The following is a 27,162-nucleotide window of genomic DNA, read 5'->3' as shown; positions in this document are numbered from 1 at the left end:
GTCCAGTCAAACTCTACAGTAAATCACTCCTGCTGTTCATGTTTGTACAACATTTTACTCTTCAGCCCATATTCTGTTAGTAATTTTGTTGGACCTGTGAAGTTCATGACAATATAAATGTATTGTATATTGATGATTAAGGATATTTTTGTTACCTCTGTGCAATGTCCTTGAAGTTTGGTGCAAAATCTGTATTTAGACTTTAATGTTGTAGTTTGGCTTTTCAATGGCTCATTTCACACCAACCACGAGCAGCGTGTATTTAATTCAGCATCAGATGAATGTCACAAAGAGTCGAGAGTCTCGAGACTTAAATGCAATGTTTTCAGTGTGAAATGCCATCGTCTGAAATGAGCTGCTGCTTTATTGATCCTGTTTTTCTTCTGCAGTCCCAGAAGTCCTGGATCGAACACAGTTTCACCAAGAGGGAATGTGTTTATATACTGCCCGTGTCAAAGGACCCACACAGGTACGGCATGTTATTATTAAAGGCTCAAACTTTAGTTTGCATCATCCTGCAGCATTTGTGCCACAAGTCCAAACATCGCCGGTGGGACTGAATCAAGCTCAAGTGCAACAGCATGACGTTTGCATGTCTTACTATCAGCCATGATTATTCTACTCTGTTAAATAAAAGGCTGTTCATATGCATATTCACTAATTATGAGAAGCATACATGTAAGAGGCTGACAATTAGCTGAACATATACTTGTTTAATTAGTGACACTTAGCCAGCATTTTATAATCTTTATTTGAATGGGGCAATTAACTTTTTTTTTTTTTAACCTTTATTTGAATATGGCAGCATAACATTGCGCTCTGCAATATTTATATGAATAAATCTCTGACAGAGATCAGCCAATCACTGTGTGCATAGTTAATAAGCATGCTGACATCATCCATAGCAATGAGGTAAACCCCGCCCCCTGACTCTGATCTTAAGACTTCTCTCTATTCCTTAGTAAATGTTTGTCTCAGCAGCTTTGTGAATAGGAAAACTCTTTGCTAAAAACTTTTACTGCTATTTAGGAGAACTTTTAGTGGTAAGAAAATGTTTTATGAATACGGGCCCTGGTTTCCCTCTAATAAGACTTCTGTTTGTTTTTTGCAGATGCCTCCCAGGATGCCAAATCTGTCAGCAGCTCGTGCGGTGAGTGTCATGAAACACAACGTTTGAGACTGTCTAGGTGTTCAGATGGAGTGTGTACTGACAGGTGTGTGTGTGTGTGTTTATAGATGCTGCTGCGGGCGTCTGGTTCGGCAGCACGTGGGCTTCACCGCCACACTGGCAGTGAAATACTCAGACGTGCGTCTGACCGAGGGAGAGCTGTCCGATCTAGAGCAGTGGTCAGTGGAGAAGCACACAGAGGAGAGTCCCACTGATGCTTACGGAGTCATCAACTTCCAGGGAGGATCCCATTCGTACAGAGCTAAGGTCTGAACACATGCACACACACAGAATATTCAGAATGATTCTCAATAACACTCATCGCAGTGTTCTGATTGGACGGGGTTAATGATGTCAGTCAGTGCAGTGTTCTGATTGGACGGGGTTAATGATGCCAGTCAGTGCAGTGTTCTGATTGGACGGGGTTAATGATGTCAGTCAGTGCAGTGTTCTGATTGGACGGGGTTAATGATGTCAGTCAGTGCAGTGTTCTGATTGGACGGGGTTAATTATGTCAGTCAGTGCAGTGTTCTGATTTTACGGGGTTAATGATGTCAGTCAGTGCAGTGTTCTGATTGGTTGGGGTTAATTATGTCAGTCAGTGCAGTGTTCTGATTGGACGGGGTTAATGATGTCAGTCAGTGCAGTGTTCTGATTTTACGGGGTTAATGATGTCAGTCAGTGCAGTGTTCTGATTGGTTGGGGTTAATTATGTCCTGCTCTGCTCTCTGCAGTATGTGCGTCTGTCCTATGACTCCCGTCCGGAGGCCATCCTGAGGCTCATGCTGAAGGAATGGCAGATGGAGCTGCCAAAGATCGTCATCAGCGTTCACGGGGGAATCCAGAACTTCGACCTGCATCCACGGATCAAACAGGTGGTGGGAAAAGGACTGATCAAAGCTGCTGTCACCACTGGGGCCTGGATCCTGACCGGAGGGGTCAACACAGGTCACACAATCTTTACTAGTGTATCATGGGTAGAGACGGGCAGCACCAGACACTCTACCTGCTGTACAGACGGCAGACTCAGCAAGTGTGTGTGTGTGTGTTCTCACAGCGGCAGTTACAGGATTAACTTGATTATCATAATGACAGTCATTTGAGTTTAAAGATCAGGTCGATACACCTTATTAGTGTTTACACACTCACAGTGCCTCTACACACACACACACTGCTGAACACACACACATGTAGAGAGGTCACGACCCCTTGAGGGTCACGGTCACTGTAAACCACTGACTGTAGGTGTTTTTCCACTGCGTTTCCAGGTGTGGCCAAACATGTGGGTGACGCTCTGAAGGAGCATATGTCCAGATCGGCTCGGAAAATCTGTACGGTGGGAATCGCACCCTGGGGAGTGATCGAAAACAGGAACGACCTCATCGGAAGAGACGTAAGAATCATTTGTGACCCGTGCCGGCAAAATGAATGTGAATGCACTCGGTCTAATTTTGAGCTACAGGCAAAAGCAGTGAAAAATTTAAATTTTGGTCGAATTTTTACGGTTTTCACAAAAATGAGTTCATTAAGCCCTCTTCTAATGATCCCAATGCTTCAAATAGTAATTAAACATCTAAAATTCTCTCTCTTTGAACGTTTTCTGAGAGGAGGACCTTTTTCTCCGCTCACTTCTGGATGACTGCTGCTGCTTCTCAACACAAGTCTATTGTTGCAATTAAGCACAGCATTCCAGCTTTGTGAATATTCATATTGAATTCTCAATGACATGAGTCCAAACCAGTGAAATATGATTTTCAAACCCATGCTGATGAAAACAAAACAATCGCGCTGACTGATATTTGCAAAGAGCGTGCATAAGACGTACAGTCTCCCTATAAAATACATTATTGCGAAATATGTCTCGATGAGATTCACACAAACATAATCTGTTTTGTCTTGTGGAAAAATCGGATGTGTAACATTATATTTGATCCATGCATTACAGTAGGACTTAATATAGATCTGTCTCAATGTGAGGAAGGAAAGGAATTGGAGGAAAATATGCAACTTGGTGATTTTCCTTGAGAATCTTCTGAAAATTTCAACTTGATTTTTCTCTAAATCAGATCTGCTGACTATCGCCTTCAAACAGCATTTTTTTGTCCGATCCCAACAAGTCATATATAATTTTGAAGGTGTTTTAATGGAGAATGTGAAAATAAAAATAACAAATTTTTGAAAATGTGCAAATTTTTACTCATTTTGTCAGCACAGGTCGCATTTATAACAAACACACATGCGTTCGGCCCAATTTTGACCTTTATTTGCACTCGACCAGTTCTGTTTCTTGAAAAGCAAACGGCATATTATTATGATTTCTGAAGGATCATGTTACATTAAAGACTGGAGTAATGATGTTGAAAATTCATCAACGGAATAAATTACATTTTACAATATTCACATAGAAAACAGCTGTTTTAAATTGTAATAATATTTAACATTTTTACTGTATTTTTGATCAAACAAATGCAGTCTTAATGAGCATAAGAGACTTCTTTCAGACAAATTAGTCAATCTTAATGACCCTAAACCCCTGAATGGTCGTGTACAAATGCTGGGACAGTATGAACAAAGTTCTGTACCTCAAATCAGAAATAAATTGGTATTTCAAATCATAAGCTTCTGTATGAAATCGTTGTGTTTGTTTGTGTTCAGGTTGTAGCGCCGTACCAAACCCTGCTGAATCCTCTCAGTAAACTCAACGTGCTGAATAACTTCCACTCTCATTTCATCCTGGTGGATGATGGGACAGTCGGGAAATATGGAGCTGAAGTCAGACTCAGGAGAGAGCTGGAGAAACACATTAACCTGCAGAGAATCCACGCCCGTGAGACTCTCTCACACACACACACACACACACAGTTGGTCGTAAGCATCTAATATCCTGCAGTCATTGTTATTCACACCAGCAGCAGGAAGTTCTTCATTCAGACTGTTAGAATGATCAAGACTGATCTTTCCATAATTACAAAGATTTTAGCCAAAGCAGACTTCAGTATTTTCTTCTTCTGGGTTCCAGGTCATATGGGGTTTTCTGGTAATGAGAAAACAGATATCACTGCAAAAGAAGCACTCAAACTGAATATATCCGAGTGTTAAATTCCTTTTTGTGATGTCAAACCTGTGATAAACTCTTATATTAATGACATGTGGCAGATGGAATGGGATAAATGTCATGAAAATAAGCTATATAAAAACAAATCCTAGTGTAAGATTTTTTTTTTTTTTACTAATTTTAAATCTAGGTATGACCAAGTTGTTTTTACAAGATGTCTTTTAGGTCATACAAGATTTACATATGGATATTTATTTTTTGCCAAACTAAAATGACATTTTATTGGATTGTACTGTTTTTGGGGCAGTCGTGGCCTAATGGATAGAGAGTTGGACTTGTAACCTGAAGGTCGTGGGTTCGAGTCTCAGGTCCGGCAGGGATTGTAGGTGGGGGGAGTGGATAACCAGCACTCTCTCCACCCTCAATACCACGACTGAGGTGAGACCCTTGAGCAAGGCACTGAACCCCCAACTGCTCCCCTGGCACCGCAACATAAATGCTGCCCACTGCTCCGGGTGTATGTTCACTACTGAGTGTACACTTGAATGGGTTAAATGCAGAGCACAAATTCTGAGTATGAGTCACTATACTTGGCCACACATCACTTCCCTTTTTTTAATGTAAATAGACAACGGTTTTATTCAGAGGCGTGTTTAACTGATTTATTTAAAAATGTATCACCTGAATGCATTTTAGAATTTTTGTCTAGTGTACATCTGAAATGTCTTTTATAACCTTTTGTTAATTGTATACTTTGTAATTTATTCAGAGATCGCCATGAAAATAGCCTTGATGCTGGCACGGTGTTAAAAAGGGAATAAATAAAATAATCACATCACAAATCACATGTTAGAATGACATTAGAGCGATTAAAATCAGAAATAACATCAGTGCAAGGCTCAGTGATCAAAATGGTACAAATGCTATTTATTTATTTATTTATTTATTTATTTATATATATGTATGTGTGTATATATATATGTGTGTGTGTGTGTGTGTGTGTTTGCGCAGGCATTGGTCAGGGCGTTCCGGTTGTGGCTCTGATCTTTGAAGGAGGTCCAAACGTGATCCTGACGGTGCTGGAGTATCTTCAGGAGAGTCCGCCGGTGCCGGTGGTGGTGTGTGAGGGAACGGGACGCGCCGCTGATATACTGGCTTACGTACACAAGCAGACGGAGCAGGACGGGTAACACAGACAGACACACACACACACAAACACAGACACACACACACGACGTTTGTAGAAATATTAGCTTTACAGTCAGACCTTGAGTCAAGACAAAACCCTTGTTTGTTTGTGTGTGTGTGTAGAGCACTGCCTGATGGAGTTGAGGCCGACATCATTGCGACAATCAAGAAAACGTTCAACTTTAGTCAGAGCGATGCTCTGCATCTCTTCCAGACGCTGATGGAGTGCATGAAGAACAAAGAGCTGGTGAATAAACACACACACATTAGTGTTGGGCGATATGCTCAATTTTCATATCGTCCTATCGTCAGCCTGTGAGATTACCGATACACGATATTATTGTGCTAATTTATTTACTTTTATTTATTAATTTATTTAGTTTCATTGCCAACCAACTCCAGCATAAGGCTAAAAGCAATGTTTTAATAAGACTGAATTTGTATTTAACATGAATTAATAGAAATGTTGTAAGTTACTAATTATAATGCTTACATTTCCTCATTCATTCAAAAAGCAGCTACAGAAAACGAGCAAAGAACATTTACATTACCAAAGAACATCATCACAAGCTCAGTGTAGCACGAGTTTATACATTTTAAAAGCTCTTGTTATAATCAGTGAAGCTATCTACACTGTATGATGAATAAATCTCTTAGACATGCATCACACGTTCATCTGCACTTAGATTTTTTATGATGAGTCAGAATTGAGTGAGTGAGCGAGCGCATTCAACTACGAAACAACGCTGTTTAGCGATGACTCATCTGAACGCCTCTGATTGGCCATTGCATTCATCAGCTCATCATAATCGTGTGTGATTGGTTATAACGTGCAACACTGTAAAAACGCAGAAAAAGAAATATAACGCAACAAACAAGCCCTATTATTAATTAGACAGCATTACTAGCCTGATGATAATATTAATAACTATTACGATACTATCGTCTATCAGCACAACCCTAACATATATATACACAGATGTCACACACTCAGAATTTGGTCAATAAGCTCTTGTTTATGAGCAACACACACGTTCTGTCAGTGTTTGACCCTCGTGTGTGTGTGTGTGTGTGTTTCAGATCACAGTGTTTCCTGTGGGCTCGGAGGACCATCAGGACATCGATGTGGCCATCCTGAAGGCTCTGCTCAAAGGTCAAAATTATTGATTTTTATTTTATGCCAAAAATCATTAGGATATTAAGTAAAGATCATGTTCCATGAAGATATTTAGTACATTTCCTACCGTAAATATATCTAAACTTCATTTTTGATTAGTAATATGCATTGCTAAGAACTTCATTTGAACAACTTTAAAGGAGATTTTCTCAATATTTAGATTTTTTTGCTCCCTCAGATTCCAGATTTTCAAATAGTTGTATCTCAGACAAATATTGTCCATCATAACAAACCATACATCAATGGAAAGCTTGTTCATTAACAAAATTTACCCTTATGACTGGTTTTGTGGTCCAGGGTCACAATTTATTCTTTTTCTAAGTTGAATTTTATAAAATGCATCTATGTTGAATCTGTATCTGCCATGTAAAACCTGTGAATCTGATACTGCAGCAACCAACACACTCTCACACACACACACACACACACACTCACACACACACACACACACACACACACACACACAGAGGCTAAATATGGTGTTTGCTGCAGATTAAACACGTTCAGATGCTCAAACATTTACTGCTGTTTGAGAAGAAACACATTATCAAAGTCTAAACTTAATCACCTCTCCTCTGACATCATCTCGCGTATGTGTGTGTGTGTGTGTGTGTTCACAGGTACAAACGCGTCAGCCTTCGATCAGCTGGTCCTGACGCTGGCGTGGGATCGGGTGGACATCGCTAAAGATCATGTTTTTGTTTACGGACAACAGCTGCTGGTTCGTATCTGTGTGTGTTTGTGTGCAGATAAACAGAGAGAAACAGTTGTTGTGTTTGTAGTAAACACACACACACTCACTGTGACCTACTGACCTCTCAGCACATTCTGATACACTAACGAGTACCATGACACTTCAACATGTCATGTTTATATTCTGTAAACTATTTCCTGTGAAAATCATAACTTGATGAACATCAATGATATATTGCTGTTGAAAAATAAAGTAGCCAACAAAAGTGAAGCAAAAGAGACTTACCTTTTAATTCTGTGAAGCACAAAAGAAGATATTTTGAAGAATGTTGGGAAGTAAACAACATGGGACGCCAATGACTTTCATTGACACCATTGATACACATTGTATTGACAAAAAAAGGACGTTCGTGAGAATATTTACTTGTGTTGATTATTGGGTGAACTGGTGCAATGTGAATGAAAGCTCAATCTCTTTCATTCAAAGTATTAAAGTTTGTGTGTGTGTGTTGATGTGTGTGTGTGTGTGTGTGTGTGTGTGTATATGTGTATGTTGGTGTGTGTGTGTGTGTGTATGTGTATATGTGTATGTTGATGTGTGTGTGTGTGTGTGTGTGTGTGTGTGTGTATATATGTGTATGTTGATGTGTGTGTGTGTATATGTGTATGTTGATGTGTGTGTGTGTGTGTATATGTGTATGTTGATGTGTGTGTGTGTGTGTGTGTGTGTAGGTGGGTTCCCTCGAGCAGGCGATGTTGGATGCATTGGTGATGGACCGTGTGGAGTTCGTTAAGCTCCTGATAGAGAATGGCGTCAGTATGCACCGGTTCCTCACAATCACGCGTCTCGAGGAGCTCTACAACACGGTACTCATGTTTGTTTTTCTATTGAACATTGCATAGACTTCCATTGATTTTCTATCAGGTTAATGATATTTTCTATACTCTAACCTGACCCTTAACTCTAAACTTACCCGTCACAGAAACTTGATCTACATCAAAACATCTTTTGGCTGATTTATAAGCCTTTTTAACTAGTGAGGCTAGTCAAATGTCCTTACTAGTGGGTTGTCATAAGTGAGGACATTTCGTATAGTTAAACCAGTACACACACACTGCTTCTCAAGCGCTGAGCATAAACTGGTAAAATCTGAACATTTCTATTCTCACAGAAACAAACTCCAACCAATCCGACGCTCTATCACCTGGTGAGGGATGTCAAACAGGTAAAGCTGCTGGACTGATGCTCGAGTGTCTGACGCCAGACTGCAGTCCGTCTGAGTTTTATTCCCTTGTGTTGTTTTGGTAGGGTAACCTCCCACCCAACTATAAGATCACGCTGATCGATGTGGGTCTGGTGATCGAGTATCTGATGGGAGGAACGTACAGGTGCAACTACACACGCAAACGCTTCCGCATCATCTACAACAACCTGCACGGGAACAGCCGGGTAAACCAGCCGCGCTTCTCAAATGTGTTTGTCAGCCGAAATATGTACTAAAATATTTCCTTGAAGATTTTGAGATTAATTCAATTTTTTGATAATTTAATAACACATTTTGCATGTTCATGATTCTCTGATGCCGGTTAATGGTTACATCACATGTGGATAAAAACGTTTTTTTTCCCTTAATATTTTAAAATCTTTTCAGTGTTTCTTCTTATTATAAAATGATGCATTTTAATTTAATTTAATTATTATTGAATAATTAGTCGGATCAGAATGAAAGATCTAAGGCTTTGTCTGTCTGTCCATCTGTGTGTTTGTTGTTCTGTATGTTTGTCATTTTGTCCGTCTGTCTTTCTGTCTGTCTGTCTGTCGTTGTCCGTCTGTCTGTCCGTCTGTCCGTCTGTCTGTCTGTCTGTCTGTCTGTCTGTCGTTGTCCGTCTGTCGTTGTCTGTCTGTCTGTCTGTCTGTCTGTCGTTGTTCGCTTGTCCGTCTGTCTGTCTGTCTTTGTCTGTTTGTCTGTCTGTCTGTCTGTTTGTCTGTCTGTCTGTCCATCTGTGTGTCTGTCGTTCTGTCCATCTGTTGTTCTTTCTGTCTGTTTATCTCTATATCTGTCTGTGGTTCTGTCTGTCAGCGGTCAGGTCGACACACGGCCGGCAGCTCCCACGAGTCCTTCAGCATCCAAGCAGATAAAAAAGAGAAGACGCGACACAATCAATTCATCAACACGGCGCAGCCCTACAAACCCAGGGTAAGACGAGTGTTTGTCTGTCGCATCTCTTACAGCATGTGTTTAATAGTGCGTGTGTCTTCCTCAGCTGGACTCGGTCTCTGAGCAGCAGAAGAAGAAGAGTAAGGAGGAGGTGGTGGACATCGACGACCCGGAGACGCGCCGCTTCCCGTACCCCTTCAACGAGCTGCTGGTGTGGGCCGTGCTGATGAAGCGGCAGAAGATGTCTCTGTTCTTCTGGCAGCACGGCGAGGAGTCCATGGCCAAAGCGCTGGTGGCCTGCAAGCTGCTGCGCTCCATGGGATACGAGGCCAAGAAGAGCGACGTGGTGGATGACACCTCCGAGGATCTGAAGGAGTATTCCAAGTGAGTCATCTTTATTTCTGTAGCGCTTTATACAATACACATAGTTTCAAAGCAGCTTCACTGAGATAAACAGGAAAACAATTGATGCAAACTATATGTGTGTCCTGTGTATATGTATATAAATACAAACACTCGTGCACATATATTTAAGAAAAATGTTGTTTATATATTTAATATAAATTATATGAACATAAATATACACAAGTAAATACGTGTAAATGTTTTCAAAATATATATACTGTATGTGTGTGTATTTATATATACATAATAAACATACACAGTACACACACACTTTATGTAAACAAAAACCTTTATTTTGGATGTGATTAATCGTTTGACATCACTAATAACAAATGCTTTATAGATGTATCCTATGTAAACAAGTAATTGTTAACTAGGCTATTACTTTATTGCAGTTATGTTATCAAACAACTTTGCATGTGTGGATAGTAGCAGAAAGCACCATTTTACAAAAACAAACAAATGAAATTGATTCTTGTTCAGTGTCCGAGTGAGTCTGAAGCCGTGTGAGGGTTTTTCTAGCGTGTTTGTGTCTGTGCTCAGTGAGTTCGGCACGCTGGCGGTGGATCTGCTGGAGCAGTCGTTCAGGCAAGACGAGACGATGGCCATGAAGCTGCTGACGTACGAGCTGAAGAACTGGAGCAACTCCACCTGTCTGAAGCTGGCCGTGTCGTCGCGCCTCCGGCCATTCGTGGCTCACACCTGCACACAGATGCTGCTCTCCGACATGTGGATGGGCCGCCTGAACATGCGCAAGAACTCCTGGTACAAGGTAGGGCTATGTGTGTCCAGATATGTGACCCTGGACCACAAAACCAGTCATAAGGGTCAGTTTCTTTTTAATTGAGATTTATGCATCATCTAAAATAGTTTTTCCATTGATGTATGGTTTGTTATGATATGACAATATTTGTCTGAGATACAACTATTAGAAAATCTGGAATCTGAGGGAGCAAAAAAATCTAAATATTGAGAAAATCTCCTTTAAAGTTGTTCAAATGAAGTTCTTAGCAATGCATATTACTAATCAAAAATGAAGTTTTGATATATTTACGGTAGGAAATTTACTAAATATCTTCATGGAACATGATCTTAATATCCTAATGATTTTTGGCATAAAAGAGAAATGTATAATTTTGATCCATACAATGTATTGTTGGCAGTGTTGGGGAAGTTACTCTAAAAAAGTAATAAATTACTAATTACATTCTAAATCTAAAACCTTGACAAGTTAATGATACAAGGATAGACGTGAAACCTCTTTTTAATTCTTTCAAGTAATTACAAAAATTATTCTGCTCACACTTTAAATTAGGGTATTAACTATGACTTTCTCCTCAATATCCTCCTAATTACTGCTTATTATTACTTAGTAAAGTAGTTAAGTTTAAGAATTGGGTCAGATTAAGGATTTAGAATAATGCCTTGCAGAATAAAACATTAATATGTTTTTAAATAATAATAAACAGCCAATATCACAGTAATATTCATGCTAATAATAGTGAGAACTAGACACTAAAGTGTTACCAATATTCTTCATAACTCACCAAAGTATTTAAAGTGAGAAGGGTTCATAAAAAGCATGCATTTTAAGGTTAGACTTTAAATTTTGTTGTTAAATCCACTATTTTATTGTATTATGTATAAATGTTCTAAACACAGTATTAAGTTCAATTACATAAGACATAACTGTAATTAAATTACAGAAATAAAATAGAGTAATCCCTTACTTTACTTTTTCAGGGGAAAAGTTGCAACAAACAAAGCAAGCTGAATTCTTACAGTGATGACTGCTGTTTTATTTTACATTTGATTATTCAATTTCTGTAGAGCTATCTGAATACTTCAGACTTAAACAAAACTTAGAGCAATTTTTTTTATTGTATTACTGACGGTTTATTTATTTTTCAATTATTTTTGAGGACTTTATTTTTAACTTTTACTTATAGGCCTATAAGTAACCCTATTCTGCTGTGGTATTGAGAAATTTTGCTGGTACATGTTAGAAAGTCATGGAAATATTAGCATTTTTCTGTCAGTAATGCAGGAGCCTTCTTCGTGAATCTCCACTAAACTTCACAGATTTCAGTGAACGAGTGCGTCGCATGCATGTGCTCTAAACAGACGGGACGCAATACTTCTGACCAAAATATAGCCTACATTTCACTGAAATATTTGTAGTTGGACAATAAATGTGACACGTGTCCGTGCAGCACAGAAGCAGTCATCAGTAGCACAGGTATATTTGTAGCAATAGCCAACAATACATTGTATGGATCAAAATTATACATTTCTCTTTTATGACAAAAATCATTAAGATATTAAGATCATGTTCCATCAAGATATTTAGTACATTTCCTACCGTAAATATATCAAAACTTCATTTTTGATTAGTAATATGCATTGCTAAGAACTTCATTTGAACAACTTTAAAGGTCATTTTCTCAATATTCAGATTTTTTTGCTCCCTCAGATTCCAGATTTTCAAATAGTTGTATCTCAGACAAATATTGTCCTATCATAACAAACCATACATCAATGGAGAGATTTATTTTTATTTTATTATTATTTAACTCTTATTACCCAAATTGACCCTTATGACTGGTTTTGTGGTCCAGGGTCACACATGTAGAGTTTTAATCCTACAAGTAAGTGTATATTTGAAGTGTATTTTGAATTGATAGGACTGTAATGGGTAATCAGAATAGCCTAATATGCTTCTGTTCTTATTTCTTTTCATTTTTAGTTGAGTGAATTTAACTTCTGCTTTAAAAGCATTGCTTTTGTTTTTAGATTGCAATGTTACAATGTTAGAATGAAATGTCATTTGTACCCTTTTTTGCACATAATATATAGTCTTACATGGTTACACTTTTAAACTTTTTTTTTTTTGGTGGACAACACTGGGCGGTATGTAAAATATATATATATATATTTAATACAGATGTTTTAAAATCCAAATACAAAAATGAAAACTCGGAGAGATATACTGTACATCACAAATTGGCTTTTTACAATGCAGATTGTGTCAAAGCAGCTTTACAGTATTAAAAAGGGAAATAGTGTTCTGTTCTCCTCTGGCTAGACGAAAGCAGCAGTTTAATTCTAGGCTCCAGCAGAGTCAGATTGTGCAGAGGACTCGTCTGTACAAGGCAGATCGACTGACTGATGTGTGTGTGTGTGTTTGCAGGTGATCCTGAGCATTCTGGTTCCTCCTGCCATCCTCCTGCTGGAGTACAAGACCAAAGCAGAGATGTCCCACATTCCCCAGTCGCAAGACGCCCATCAGAGCATGGAGGACAGCGAGCACAACCTGCAGAAGCCTGATGACATCCCCATGGTACGGATGAAGCATTAAACACGCTTGAAGTGTACTAATGCTGGCGTTCTGATCGCTGATGCTCAGAAACAGTCAATGTTTACACGAGCGTGTGTTTTCTCATTGCACAATCGCGCTGGCACAGATTGACAGACAGGGTTCCTACGCCGTTTGGAAAAGTATGGAAAAATATTAGCATTTCCAGACTTTTGCCCCATTTAGTTTTTTTTTTTTTTTTTTTTTTTTTTTTTTTTATCATAGAAAATTAAGAATTTAATGAAAATAAGTTTATCATACAAGAAGTGTTTTCATTTCAGCTGTTGAGTGATTCTTTAGTGATTATCAAACACAACTGAATTAATTCAGGGTGCACTTTTTCATTATGCAATATGTTTTGGGTTTCTTCTCACGTTTTTCTCAGCACCGTATGACTTCCAGGCCTTGAGGACCTTTGCAGAAATAAAAAATATGCACACTTTTCAGGGCTCTACGCTTTTCTTTTTAGGAGCACTTGTGCTCCTAATTTTAAATATTTAGGAGCACCTTCAAATCAATAATGAAAATTTATGAGAAAAAATGAACCTTCCCATTACGAGGTGATATTTGACTCCTCAAAGTGATTTACAGGGGAATTTTGTTTTTATCTTTGTAAAGGCATTTTCTAACTTTATTAAAAGTATGCCATCTTTTGTCAAATTTGTATATTTATAAGCTTTTTATCATTTCTAATTAAAACAACTGCATAAAAACAAGTCGAATGTGTACTACAGAGGTGGCACAGAAGAACACAAGTGGCTTGTAGGTGTATTTCCAGATGTTTAATGAGGCTCAGAGTGCAATTAAATTCATACATTCATGTTGAGGTTAATGTTTTAAATATACAATTTTGAATGTAGAAATATTAAATGATTTAAATAACAGAAAAGATACTTTAAAAATTAAACTAAACCTGCCGGTAGGTGGTGGTATGTCACTGATTTTATCACTGAATCATTCATTTAATTGATTTGTTCGAACAGCTGATTCATTCAGGAATGAAGTACGTGGCTGTCTTTATGAATGGGTAATTGAATCATTAAAAACGCAGTTCATTCATAAACGAAACACTGTGTTTGAATGGAGATGCGCAGCGGCTTGGCTGGGACTTTAATTGAAACTATTTTCGTTGATGAAATAGAGCTAAATAAGGTAGTCAGACAATATAAGTCATTTAATATTAACTTCTTGTTTAATGAACTGTTGTATTAAATCAATATCACATGTGCACTCATCTTGTCACTCATCTTAGTTCATCGCGATCTCACAAAACTCCATTATAACCAACGAAGCTCCTTACACTGCACAATTAATCTTATTTACACTGTCTACTCTTTTTTTGTTATAATGAGAGAATACGTCTGTGATACATTACTCAACGCTGCAAAAACACGTAAGTACATTAGAAATATTTAAAGCTCCCTCAGCACAAACACAAATATGCTGATCGGGTCAGCGCTGGTGCTCCTAAATATTTGTTCATAGTCGCACGCAGTAGTTTGCGACTGAAATGGTCGCACTGTAGAGCCCTGCTTTTATGAGTGCATGAGAAACCATTAAACTTAGCATATAGGACGATGCACACTGAACCTATCAGCCCATTTCACCACAGAATATGCATTAAAGAGACCTAAGGCCTTGAAATATGATATACTGCCCTAACAAAATCCATGTTTTGAACACTTTTTTTTTTTTACAATACCAGTCTTTTTTTATAGATCCTTGAACTTGACAAATAAGACAATGCACACAGCTGTATTATGCCATCATGTCATGGTTTTTCTGCTGCTGCAGAGGATGTTGAATCAGACATTAGGCCTTGATATTAGAAGTACTATCATAAGGAAAGCCAAATATTGAGCAAGTAGATCTCTATTAATTCATGTGCATCCATGTTCTCACTTTATTCATACTAAGATGGCAGTGATGCACAAAGGAAAAGGGTTATATAAAATATAGAAATTGTAATGCCTAAGCATGCAAAAAAATTCTCATGCACATGATTAGTCTCTCGAGGGCAGAAAAAAGTTTCTTGTGTGCATGCAAAAGTCTCTTAAAGAAAATCAATGTATAAAAATATTTACAGATGACTGTACTATATACCAAATATTAAGCTGAAAATAGTGCTGTATGATCCATTTATGTTAAATATGGTCTGAAAATCTACTGAGAGGTTTGGAAAAGTATGGAATTTTGAAATGTAAAAAATAAAAAGCTGCTCTGATCTGTGTTTCTGTCAGGATGTGTTTAAGGAAGCCCGTCCCAATGAGAACGCGGATGTGAAGAATGAAACTGAGGTGCATGTGCGTTCCCGCCGGTTACCCATCACACGCAAGTTCTACGCCTTTTACCACGCGCCGATCGCCAAGTTCTGGTTCAACACGGTACGTACGGTTCCTTTCTCACGCTGCGTGAGTGTGTGAGAGATTTCTAACACTTTAAGTGTTCTGGGTTGTTGTTCCCATGTGATAGTATCAGAGACACTCGTTCCTGCATAAACCTGCTGCGTTAAACACAGATAAACATCACAGAATTAGTGGAAGGTTCACTAGTGACATTTCAACCAGAGCCAAGTGTGTGTGTGTGTGCTGCAGCGGTTGATCATTCATCTGTTGAGTCTAATGCAAGCTGAAGGGTTTGAGGTGAATGTGTTGATGAAACATTAAAGATTGTCAGAAAAGAGAATAATGATTGTTTTGTCTGTGTGATCTGAATAATTGCCATTCTTTGATCACACCAGCGGTGAGTGAGCTTTTTAAATTATTTATTTTTTGAGCAACTGTGCAGTTGTACCAGACACAGAAAATGCAGAATCACAGAATGCACTCATATTAAAGCAAATAATAAAAAAACGTACTGTATAAAGCAGATTTTCACAGAATCTGGAATGAATGGATCAAAAGAAGTTAGTTAATGGGTTCACACTGGAACTCAAAGCTCTTCACTACAAAACCTACGATGAAATGAAGGCAGAAATATATGAAGAGTTAATTTACAAAAACAGATAACTCCGTTTTGAACAATTCTCAGAAATCATGCTTTTTCATTGTGCATTACAACTAATCTTGGGTTATTCTGACTAGGTTAAAAAATAACCAACATTACAGCTAACTAACACACAATAAAAACATGATAACATAATAAAAATCTGTTTTATCGGAGTTAAAAAACTTCATATTGTGATTGAGAGAGTACTTTTTACGATTCAAAGTAATAAGAATTTATTACATTTATACATTTTTATTCATTCAATTTATTAATTTTTATATAGAAAACTATCGAGATTTATTTAATCTGTTTTCACAGTAAATCTCGATTGTGCTTCTATTTGACAAAAAATAGAATTGTTTTAATTGATTACATTTTAAAATATGAGGTTAGTTTTATAAATTAATTTGATTACCACCTTTTTTTTTTTTGTGATAAATTTGTATTAAATCATAAAAAAACAGAACCCAGAAAAAAAAGTTGATTTCAGAAAAAATAGTGTATTTTCTAGACCCCTGAATAAATGCTGTGTGATGGAGTGTTTCTTGTGTGTCTTATTCTTGACTGTGATTAGTCACTGCTCTAATATTAGCGTCTAATGACTGCAGGCCGTATATTTGAGGCCTTGATTGTGACTTGACTGAACCTGGTCTGCTGTGTGTGTGATTATGAGGAGATCTGAGCTCTTTTAGAGATCATCTGTGTGTTTTATGTGTTCTAGCTCTTTTATATCGGCTTCCTGATGCTGTATTCATACGTGGTGTTGGTGAGAATGGAGCTGTTTCCGTCTCCTCAGGAATGGGTCGTCATTCTTTACATCTTCACGCTGGCGGTGGAGAAGATCCGAGAGGTTTGTGTCTGTGTGTTTAGATGTTTTAACGAGGTATGTCAGAAGTGTTTAATTATTTGAGCAGCATTCGTTACAATCCAGCTGAGCGTTTAACCCTGCCGTCTGATGATTGACTCAAACACACGCTCTGCAGGTAAAGTCATTACATTTGCGTTTCCTGCAGATTTTAGAGCGTCGTTGACAGTTTAGAGGAGTAAGATGTGAAAAACATCTTGTGCCTTATTTCATAAAATTGACCTTTATGACTGGTTTTGTGGTCCTGTCACATTTAATCATTTCATTGATTTTTATTTGATAAATATGGGTTTTATATTTTATGTATCCAACACAAAGAGCAAGCCAATGCACCACTAGTGGCTAGAGAACAATAATCATTTATTTTTCATTTTTAGTATTTTATTTGATTATATGCTTGAATTTTATTGACATTGTCAGAATTGTAAATAAATTGTCTTTATTCTGTCTTCTTTAATTCCAACATTTTATATGTATAATTAGTGAAAAATAGTTTGTTCTGTTACAAATAATAAAGCGGTGTGAAGTAGTTCAGCTGCGCTCTCCTGTGGTCATGTGACTGACGCCAGGGTCAAGAGGTCACACAGGTGTGTTACGTGTTCATGTGTCATCATCAGTACCTTTGTGTTTCCTCTCTAGATGTTCATGTCTGAAGGAGGCAAAATCAGTCAGAAGATTAAAGTCTGGTTCAGTGACTACTTCAACGTTTCTGATTTTCTGGCGCTCCTGATGTTCTTCGTGGGCTTCGGCCTGCGCTTCGGCTCGGGGAACGTGTTTATCGCGGGCCGGATCGTTTACTGTCTGAACATTATCTTCTGGTATGTGCGTCTGCTGGATATCCTGGCTGTCAATCAGCATGCCGGGCCATACGTCATGATGATCGGGAAGATGGTGAGGGAACGGTCATTCAGTGACTCTGATAGGGATGTAACGATATCAGATCTCACTATACGATATTACTGCACTATGAAGTCCACGATATGATATTTATTGCGATATTTAAAAAGGAAAAAAAAGACATGAAGAATCGGGAATTTATATATATAAAATGTATGTATTTATATATTTTTATATATACAGCGCATATATATATATATATATATATATATATATATATATATATATATATATATATATATATATATATATATATATATATATATATATATGGTTTCTTAAAAAAAAATATATATATATATATAATTTTTTTTTTTAAGAAACCTTAAGTCAGAAAAAAGTCAGTGAATTGATTTGCACCTGAACTTTAAAGGGGACTCAACCCTATTTTTATTTGTGGTATACTGTGTCTAAATTACATTCACGCTGGTGTTTTAGAAAGCCAAACAAATCAGAATAGAATAATTATAGAAACAATAATGACAGAAGAAGCCATAAAACAATTGCACTGTGCAATTCATGCTGCACTTTAAGCTTTTATTTTGACTGAAACATCTCTGATCGTCCGCAGGTGGCCAACATGTTCTACATCGTGGTCATTATGGCTGTCGTGCTGCTGAGTTATGGGGTTCCTCGTAAAGCCATTCTGTACCCAAACGAGGAACCTTCGTGGACTTTGGCCAAAGATGTGGTGTTCCAGCCGTACTGGATGATGTACGGTGAAGTTTACGCGTACGAGATTGACGGTAAACACCTGGAGACTCGCACACAGAGCACTGAACCCTTCACCACATGATCACACCTACATTATCAAATTAACGGATGGCGCTTCAGAAGAAGTTGGTGTAACTAGCATTATCTCTCTATCCTGCAGTGAATCTCAAAACCTGTCCGGCTCACACCTTCTAACCTAAAATCCAGCCCAATTATTTATTTTTGTTTCATAACATTTACACACCATCAATCAAACACTTTTAAAACCCTCAAATTCTCACTCCAACATGAAAAAATATGATGTAAAAAGCATTCCTACATCAGATGTTTGTTGGACTGCCTTTAAAATCTTGGATTTCAGTCATGAGATTTTGATCTGCTTAAACACCATTACATGAAAACAATGAAATGAAATTAAAAATATGTAAATACAGTACATGTGCATATTTTTTATACAGCTGTACAGTAAATAATGCACAAATCTGTACATAAATCTTCCGTTCCAGATATATATACAGCATTATTATTAGTATTTATTTATTTTTCTTTAGTCTAGCTTATCTAATTGTTCTTTTCTGTTCTCATATATATATATGTATGTGTACTAAGAGCTCCTAAAAACCACAACAAATTCTGTGCTTGCACACACTTGGTGAATAAAGCTGATTCTGATTCTGAAAAATGTTTATAAAAATAAGCTTCTATTTCTTTATGAATATTACACAGCCAAACTCTTGGAAAAACAATCAAAACATACATAATGAAGGTCAAAGACACATTATTGTGAACACTGATCTAACCACAGAGATGTGAACAGACTTGGAGTCATTCCTGAAACAGATTCTGTTCAACAAGTGAAACAAGCAAATCATACCTGATATATACGTGTGTTATTTAAGTGTTTCTGCTTCTTTCCATGGATTCAAGAAGAAAAAAAACATAATCAGTAGTCAAGGATCTTGTTTTACCATAGAATATCAATGTAGTTGAACATCTGATGTTGGTACAGCGCTCTTAGAGGAAAACAGTTTGAAGAAAGTCATCAGGATTCATCTGTGGTTCAGGTATCGGATTCAATAAAATACAAACAACCAAAACAAACATTTGTGAGCATGTTAATATCAGGAGCATATATATATATATATATATATATATATATATATATATATATATATATATATATATATATATATATGTGTGTACATATACATACATACATACACACACACACAGTGGTGTGAAAAAGTGTTGGCCCCCTTCCTGATTTTTTTGCATGTTTGTCATACATTATATATATATATATATATATATATATATATATATATATATATATATATATATATATATATACAGGTTTTATAGACACACGCATGCTTTGTACTATCGTAAAGCAAAAAAAAAAACATTTTATATCTGAGAAACTAATTATTATTGTTTAGCACGTTATTAAAATCTATTTTTGAACAGTGTAGGCTATTGATCATAAACATGTTCTAAACATACTTGGACTCGTAGCATTCATCATGTTACAATGTACTCTCATATTACTTTTGTTTTATATAGAGCATGAAAACATCATCGCGCGGTAATAAATTTAAATACAATAAAATGCCTATAATTCAAACATTGTAGTTTGGAATTACAGTTTGGGAAAAAAAACAACTATGATTTTGTAATCATATAGCCTAGTATGTATGATTTTATAGTAGCCTATGATATGATGCTGTAGCCATAGACTCACTCATGCTTTGTACTATAAAAGGATGTACTTTGTACTATAAAAAATTATGTTTTATATCTGAGAAACTAATTATTATTGTTTAGCACGCTATTAAATCTATTTGTGAACATTAAACATTCTTCTAAACATTCTTAGATGCGTAGCATTCAACATGTTGTCATTTGGGAAAAGCCCAACTAAACGTGTTCAAGTTTGTCACAAGACGTTAACTAATGCAAAAAAGAAACATTACTTACTCATCAGATCGATCTTCTCTTCTGGATGAACTCTTGCTCATATTTTGAGGGAAATCCAGCCTTTACTCAGTGCGTCTTCTTCCAGAATCTTAACAGTAGCTGCGATGGGTGACCTCCTGAGTCTGTTTATGTTGGGCATGTCCACGTGCACGCGGCTCACGTGGTTATTTACATATGAACGGCGCGAGCCGCAAGGGGGCAGGATTGCATTAGTGATAATGAGTTAGATGGGAAAGACTAAACACTGTGTTGGTTTCATACGGATTACGTCACAGAATGTTTTCGATAAGACTTACTTCATTTAAAAGTAGACACTTCAAGCTTTCTATAGATATAACTCCCATGTTTCTGTGTTGAGTATTTGCTGAGATACAGTTAATTTTAGTGACGTGTTTCAAAAAGCAGTTCGCGGAGACTGAGAAGACAAGGAGCGCGTGCAGTTTGTTTTCTTTTTTTCCCAAAACCACAAAGACACTTCACAGTTTCGATTGATGTATAACACTTATTTGTGTGACCAAAATCAACAGAGTATTTTTAGTGTCTTTTGCACTAAGAAAAAAAAAAAGGACTTGTCTCGTTGGCGAGACAGCCGACCCCAGAGGGTTAAACTTCAAACTAAAAACCTTCAAACTTTAACTTCAAAAGTTATATCTGGTGTCTGAATAGTTTTTGGTTTTTGGTGTGTGTGTGTGTGTTGTGCAGTGTGTGCGAACTCGAGCGAGGATCACGCTAAGGCGCTGTGTGCGACGGGTGTGTGGTTGACGCCGCTGCTGCAGGCCGTCTATCTGTTTGTCCAGTATATTCTCATGGTGAACCTGCTCATCGCCTTCTTCAAGTGAGTGACCCATACCCCTTCACACTGTGTCTGTGGTGCTGGTCAGAATGACCGTGCCGTTTCTCCATAGTAACGAAACCTATTTTATTGGACTGTCCAGCTTTTAATGAATGTAGAAAACTCGTTTATGAAGTGAACTCACTTAGTTTTGTATAATTTTGCCAGTAAAAGTTTTAGAATTTTTATCATATGTTAATGTAAAAATCTTGTGTAATATAACGTGTTTGTTTGTTTGCTAGTTTTTATTGCATTTGTTATACTTGTATTTTTTTTTTATTGTTTTTGCCATGAAAATCGCCTAAGATGCTGAGATGACATTTGTGTTCATTTTGTCTGCTATTTTCAATTTTAGTCTTAGTCCCGTGTTAAATGTCCTTGTTAGTTTTTATCATATTTAGTCAACCTTATCCTATTAAGTTTTAGTCGACTGCAAGTTTAAACATTTCAGTCTAGTTTTAGTCTCGTCTTTTTTCGTCAATGAAATTGCATGTTGGTATAGTCAGTTATCGTTTATTGACCTTATTGTCATCTCGTCTTAGTCATGGGAAAAAAGCTGGTCAATTAACATTTTTTGTCATACAACCCGAATTCCAGAAATGTTGGGATGTTTTTTTTTTTTTTTTTGAATAAAATGAAAACTAAAAGAATTTCAAATCACATGAGCCAATATTTTATTCACAATAGAACATCGATAACATAAATGTTTAAATTGAGAAATTTTAAAATTTTATGTATAAAATGAGGTCATTTCAAATTTGCCTACTACAGGTCTCAAAATAGTTGGGACGGGGGGATGTTTACCATGGTGTAGCATCTCCTCTTCTTTTCAAAACAGTTTGAAGACAAGGTTATGAGTTTCTGGAGTTTTGGTGTTGGAATGTGGTCCCATTCATGCCTGATATAGGTTTCCAGCTGTTGAAGCGTTCGTGGTCATCTTTTTCATTTAATGATGCGCCAAATGTTCTCTATAGGTTAAAGATCTGGACTGCAGGCAGGCCAATTCAGCACCTGGACTCTTCTACTACGAAGCCATGCTGTTGTGATAGCAACACGTAATAGCAATAGTAACACGTCTTCTGGAGGGGAGCATATGTTGCTCTAAAACCTTTATATACCTTTCAGCATTCATAGTGCCTTCCAAAACATGCAAGCTGCCCATACCGTATGCACTTATGCACTCCCATACCATCAGAGATGCTGGCTTTTGAACTGAACGCTGATAACACACTGGAAGGTCTCCCTTCTCTTTAACCCCGAGGACATGGCGTCCGTGATTTCCAACAAGAATGTCAAATTTGGACTCGTCTGACCATAGAACACTTTCCACTTTGAAACAGTCCATTTGAATTGAGCTTTGGACCACAGGGGCTTCCTTTTTTTTGCTTCCTTTTTGCATATTGCTTCCTTTTTGCATGATAGCGCTTTAGTTGGCATCAGCAGATGGCACGGTGGATTGTGTTTACCAACAGTGGTTTCTGGAAGTATTCCTGGGCCCATTTAGTAATGTCAATGACAGAATCATGCCGATGAGTGATCCAGTGTCGTCTGAGGGCCCGAAGACCACGGGCATCCAACAAAGGTCTTCGGCCTTGTCCCTTACGCACAGAGATTTCTCCAGTTTCTCTGAATCTTTTGATGATGTTGTGCACTGTAGATGATGATAATTTTTTTTTGTTGTTTTTAAAATATTCCACAATCTTTTTACGCACTCTTTCACAGATTTGAAAGCCTCTGCTCATCTTTACTTCTGAGAGACTCTGCCTCTCTAAGACATCCCTTTTATAGCTAATCATGTTACAGAACTGATGTCAATTAACTTAATTAGTTGCTAGATGTTCTCCCAGCTGAATCTTTTCAAAATTTCTTGCTTTTTCAGCCCTTTGTTGCCCCCGTGCCAACTTTTTTGAGACCTATAGCAGGCATCAAATTTGAAATGAGCTCATTTAGTGGATAAAAGTGTACAATTTCTCCGTTTAAACATTTATGTTCTATGTTCTATTGTGAATAAAATATTGACTCTTGTGATTTGAAAGTCTTTTAGTTTTCATTTTATTCAAATTTGAAAAACGTCCCAACATTTTCGGAATTCAGGTTGTAGTTTTCGTTAACAAATTTAACACTACATGGCATTAAATGAATATATACTACTACTCTCCACAGTAACGTCTACATGCAGGTGAAGTCCATATCCAACCTGGTGTGGAAATACCAGCGTTACCACTTCATCATGGCGTACCACGACAAGCCCGTCCTTCCGCCGCCGCTGATTCTGTTCAGCCATGTGGCGTCTGTGCTGTCGTCCATCTGCAGGAAGAGGAAGAAGGACAGCAGCGCCTACGGACCAAGTAACGCACCTCTCCACTCGTGCAGACGCTTCTGCTTGGCTCTGTCAGCGCTTTGACTGTCCTGCTGTTTTTCAGAGCTCTTCTTGACCGAGGAGGACCAGAAGAAGCTGCATGATTTCGAGGAGCAGTGTGTGGAGACGTACTTCCATGAGAAAGACGATCAGTTTCACTCGGGGAGTGAAGAGAGAATCAGACTCACGTCTGACAGGTACGAGTCCCGCGTAAGAATGATGTGATGAATGACATGCTCATGCATCTGGGTCCAAAATAGGGTTGTGCTGATAAATGATAGTATCGTGTATCGATGATAGTCAGAGATATCGCCTGTGACTGATGCCTTTGACGATGGTAAGGCGATTATGATTATTATTATTATTATTATGAGGCTAGTAATACTATCTAATTAATATTAGGGCTTATTTGTTCCATTATAAATCCTCAAGTGCACAGAGGGCAAAAGCTGCTTAAAACACAAAGGATGCTCACACCAAATGTTGATTTAATTTAGTCAATAGAAGTTCATTGATAAAGAAAATCTATTTATGACATTATTTTTGACAGCATTTTTACACAAGTGCCTAAAACTTTTAACAGTACTGTTGCTTTGCAGGCAGCTTTCTTGAAGCGTCTTGGAGACAGTTCTTCTGGATTTAGTCTGTCTCAGTTTGTTCAGACAGACTGGATGATGATCAGATCAGATCTCTGTGTGGAGCACAAAAATCTCACTGGATTATTACAATTAATGGCAAAATGAATGTTTGGAAATGTAAACCGATATTTCCTGCTGACACACTACAGCAGAAGATAGAAACAACTGACTTAAAACCCTTCTGAAAATACTAGTGATCTAATCATTTTGGCCACCGCTGTACTTTCTGTAAAGCTGCTTTGAAACCATATGATTGGTGAATGTAGGGCTGCACGATAAATCGCATGCGATAGTCATGCACATCACGTCAGTAAAGCCGGTTCTGTAATCAGTAGTAAATCTCCATCACATGCTTTCAGATGGAGCAGCATTTACTACACAGAGCCATAGTTCACTGACAAGCTATGCAAACAAATTGCAGACGATATAATCGTTTGTGTAGCTTCTCAGTGATCTACGGCTCTGTGTAGTAAATGCTGCTCCATCTGAAAGCACGTGAAAATACCACATTTAATTACGTTTTTACTCCAAACTCATTCATAACGTCAGTGTTTGAAATACATCCTTCTGTGAGATGATGTGGCTTCTTACACAGAATAAGGCACGCAACACATTTTATAGTATCCTAAGCAGTGATAAAGGCTATATTGATTAGCATTGCATTATTATATACTTTATTATAATGCGAACTACTCAGATAATCCATATATTGTCGTATTCGTGTTTATTAGTCATGTTGAATCAATGAAAGCTGTTAAAACTTCTGTTTATTCAGCTACTGCTATAGGGATTGCTTGGATTTCTTCTGCGGGATGTATTTGGAGTTTCTCTGGCCTTTGGATGAAGATTTACTACTGATCACAGAACCGTGCTTTACTGGCAAGATGCGCATTGCAAACACAGATTTTGCCTAATATCGATTGCAATTTCATTTAGATTTATTGTGCAGCCTTAGTGAAAAGTGTTATACAAATGAGATTTGATTTGAACTCTTTCCCCGCCAGCGTTGTTGAAAAATGTTGCCAGCCACCGCCAGCATTTTTGCTGATTTTCAGTCAAATTTAATGGTGACCAGAATATTTTGTTGTATGCGGTTAGTGTTGACGATCGCATTATTTTTCATATGCATATGCTTCCATATGAGATCGCTCGTTCTGCGTCGTCTTGGTCTGTGTTTTGATCGGCACTTTCTAGACTCATTAGGGAGATGCGTAATAGCGCCCCCTAGCGTACAACACAGAGAACACTGAAAATTCTGTGTTTGACAGGGAAAGAGTTAACTATGTTTGTTTGTTTTAGGGTGGAAACGATGTGTGTGCAGCTGAAGGAGGTCGGAAATAAGGTGAACTTCATCAAGCGCTCTTTGCACACGCTGGATTCTCAAATCGGACACCTGCAGGATCTGTCGGCGCTCACGGTGGACACGCTAAAGGCGCTAACGGCGCAGCGAGCGTCCGAGGCTAGCAAAGTGCACAACCAGATCACGCGTGAACTTAGTGTCTCTAAGAACCTAGGGCCTGATGTCACGGGACACTCGAAGTCGAGCGCACTGGTGCGGTGCAGCGTGGGATTCCTGCCTCCCACCGCCAGCATAGCGGAGTCTCTCTTTGGGGGCGGAGCCAAGGACCAAGCGTTACAGGGGGCGGAGCTTCCTCTGAGCCCTGAGGTCGGATCGAGGTCGGATCCGGCCCCAGCCACGTTCTTTGTCAGCACGCCGTCGCAGCTCACCGACACGCACACGGAGCCGTCACATTTCGCAGTGGAGTTCGGGGCCTTCGTGGGTGAGTATGAGGAGGAAGAGGAGGGTGTTTATGAGAGGAGTGATGGAGGCCCCCTAGTGGTGTTTGTGAGGGAGCCTGAGCGCGAGGGATATGTCAATCACGCCTTTGCTGACGACGAAGACGACCCGCCCGAGAGAAACACACCCCTGCCTCTGGCCCCCTCCCTCGGGCCCCGGGGCCCTCTGCGCTTCCGGAGAGACGGCCGCTGCAGACGCGCGCTGAACAGACTCATGCAGAGGAGCGGAGGTTTGGCTTCGGTCCACCGCTGGCCTAACAGTGACCCTTGACCCTCACCCCATCCGCATGCCCCTGTGTGTGTTAGGGAGGGTGAGACGGGTGACCTCTGGCGGTGGTTTCATCTCAACCAGTTGCTTTTTACTAAATGTTCCTTGGGAGTGAATACAGTGCTGTGTGTGTCCGGTAGACTAAACTAACCCGGGCTGGTGCTGGTTAAGGGTTTGGTTAGTGACGGGTTATTAAATCTCAGTGTCATTGGAGGGAAGTGTTTAACTGGGTGACTGTAATCCACTGATGAATGTGACTAAGGCTGCACTTACACTGCACAGATCCGATCTTTTGACTGCCTGTTTACACACTTAAACTGCGTCAGAACAAATTGATCTTGATGATGTCAGATAACTTTGATAGAAAGGTATGTAATGAATTGTGTTGAATAGCTGTCAGCTGTTAAAGTTAAGAACATAATTAGATAAAACCAGTTTAGCTCAACTAATTACCAAGCAATGCTTCATTTAGTTCAGTCCGTGGTGGAAAAACATCACATTAGCAATTAAAGAAAAACACTTCAGCAAAACATGATCAGCTCAAAGTGTCTGAATACTTTTTGCTCACAAATTTTTACTGGTAGTCCACTGTATGAAGAATTTTTGGGTGTAATGCGTCAGTTTACT

General features: G+C 38.3%; 1 protein-coding gene across 6 annotated transcripts in view; it reads left to right on the top strand.

Moving 5' to 3' along the window:
• The window catches only part of trpm7 (transient receptor potential cation channel, subfamily M, member 7), a gene marked incomplete at its 5' end in the record, with an annotated part of 53,742 nt that overhangs the window by 8,993 nt on the left and 17,587 nt on the right, over positions 1-27,162 (top strand). For 5 of the 6 annotated variants that reach the window (XM_079446706.1, XM_079446708.1, XM_079446710.1 and 2 more), the window contains 25 exons: positions 390-469; positions 1,112-1,150; positions 1,237-1,435; positions 1,903-2,116; positions 2,437-2,561; positions 3,824-3,995; positions 5,235-5,409; positions 5,535-5,658; positions 6,492-6,564; positions 7,209-7,309; positions 8,014-8,148; positions 8,454-8,507; positions 8,591-8,731; positions 9,363-9,479; positions 9,547-9,824; positions 10,389-10,617; positions 13,036-13,185; positions 15,441-15,584; positions 16,910-17,038; positions 17,693-17,944; positions 18,522-18,696; positions 21,344-21,476; positions 23,637-23,821; positions 23,897-24,029; positions 25,770-26,251. In XM_079446706.1, coding sequence (XP_079302832.1) covers positions 390-469; positions 1,112-1,150; positions 1,237-1,435; positions 1,903-2,116; positions 2,437-2,561; positions 3,824-3,995; positions 5,235-5,409; positions 5,535-5,658; positions 6,492-6,564; positions 7,209-7,309; positions 8,014-8,148; positions 8,454-8,507; positions 8,591-8,731; positions 9,363-9,479; positions 9,547-9,824; positions 10,389-10,617; positions 13,036-13,185; positions 15,441-15,584; positions 16,910-17,038; positions 17,693-17,944; positions 18,522-18,696; positions 21,344-21,476; positions 23,637-23,821; positions 23,897-24,029; positions 25,770-26,251 — 4,039 coding nt within the window. Of the gene's footprint in view, positions 1-389; positions 470-1,111; positions 1,151-1,236; positions 1,436-1,902; positions 2,117-2,436; positions 2,562-3,823; positions 3,996-5,234; positions 5,410-5,534; positions 5,659-6,491; positions 6,565-7,208; positions 7,310-8,013; positions 8,149-8,453; positions 8,508-8,590; positions 8,732-9,362; positions 9,480-9,546; positions 9,825-10,388; positions 10,618-13,035; positions 13,186-15,440; positions 15,585-16,909; positions 17,039-17,692; positions 17,945-18,521; positions 18,697-21,343; positions 21,477-22,447; positions 23,506-23,636; positions 23,822-23,896; positions 24,030-25,769; positions 26,252-27,162 lie in introns of those variants that run through there. The other variant, XM_079446709.1, reaches the window with a different exon arrangement.

The sequence above is a fragment of the Barbus barbus genome (assembly GCF_936440315.1).
Source record: "Barbus barbus genome assembly, chromosome: 22".
NCBI classification, from domain to species: Eukaryota; Metazoa; Chordata; class Actinopteri; order Cypriniformes; family Cyprinidae; genus Barbus; species Barbus barbus.
The sequence above is the reverse complement of the archived record's forward strand: the minus strand, read 5'-3'. Positions and strand labels throughout refer to the sequence as shown.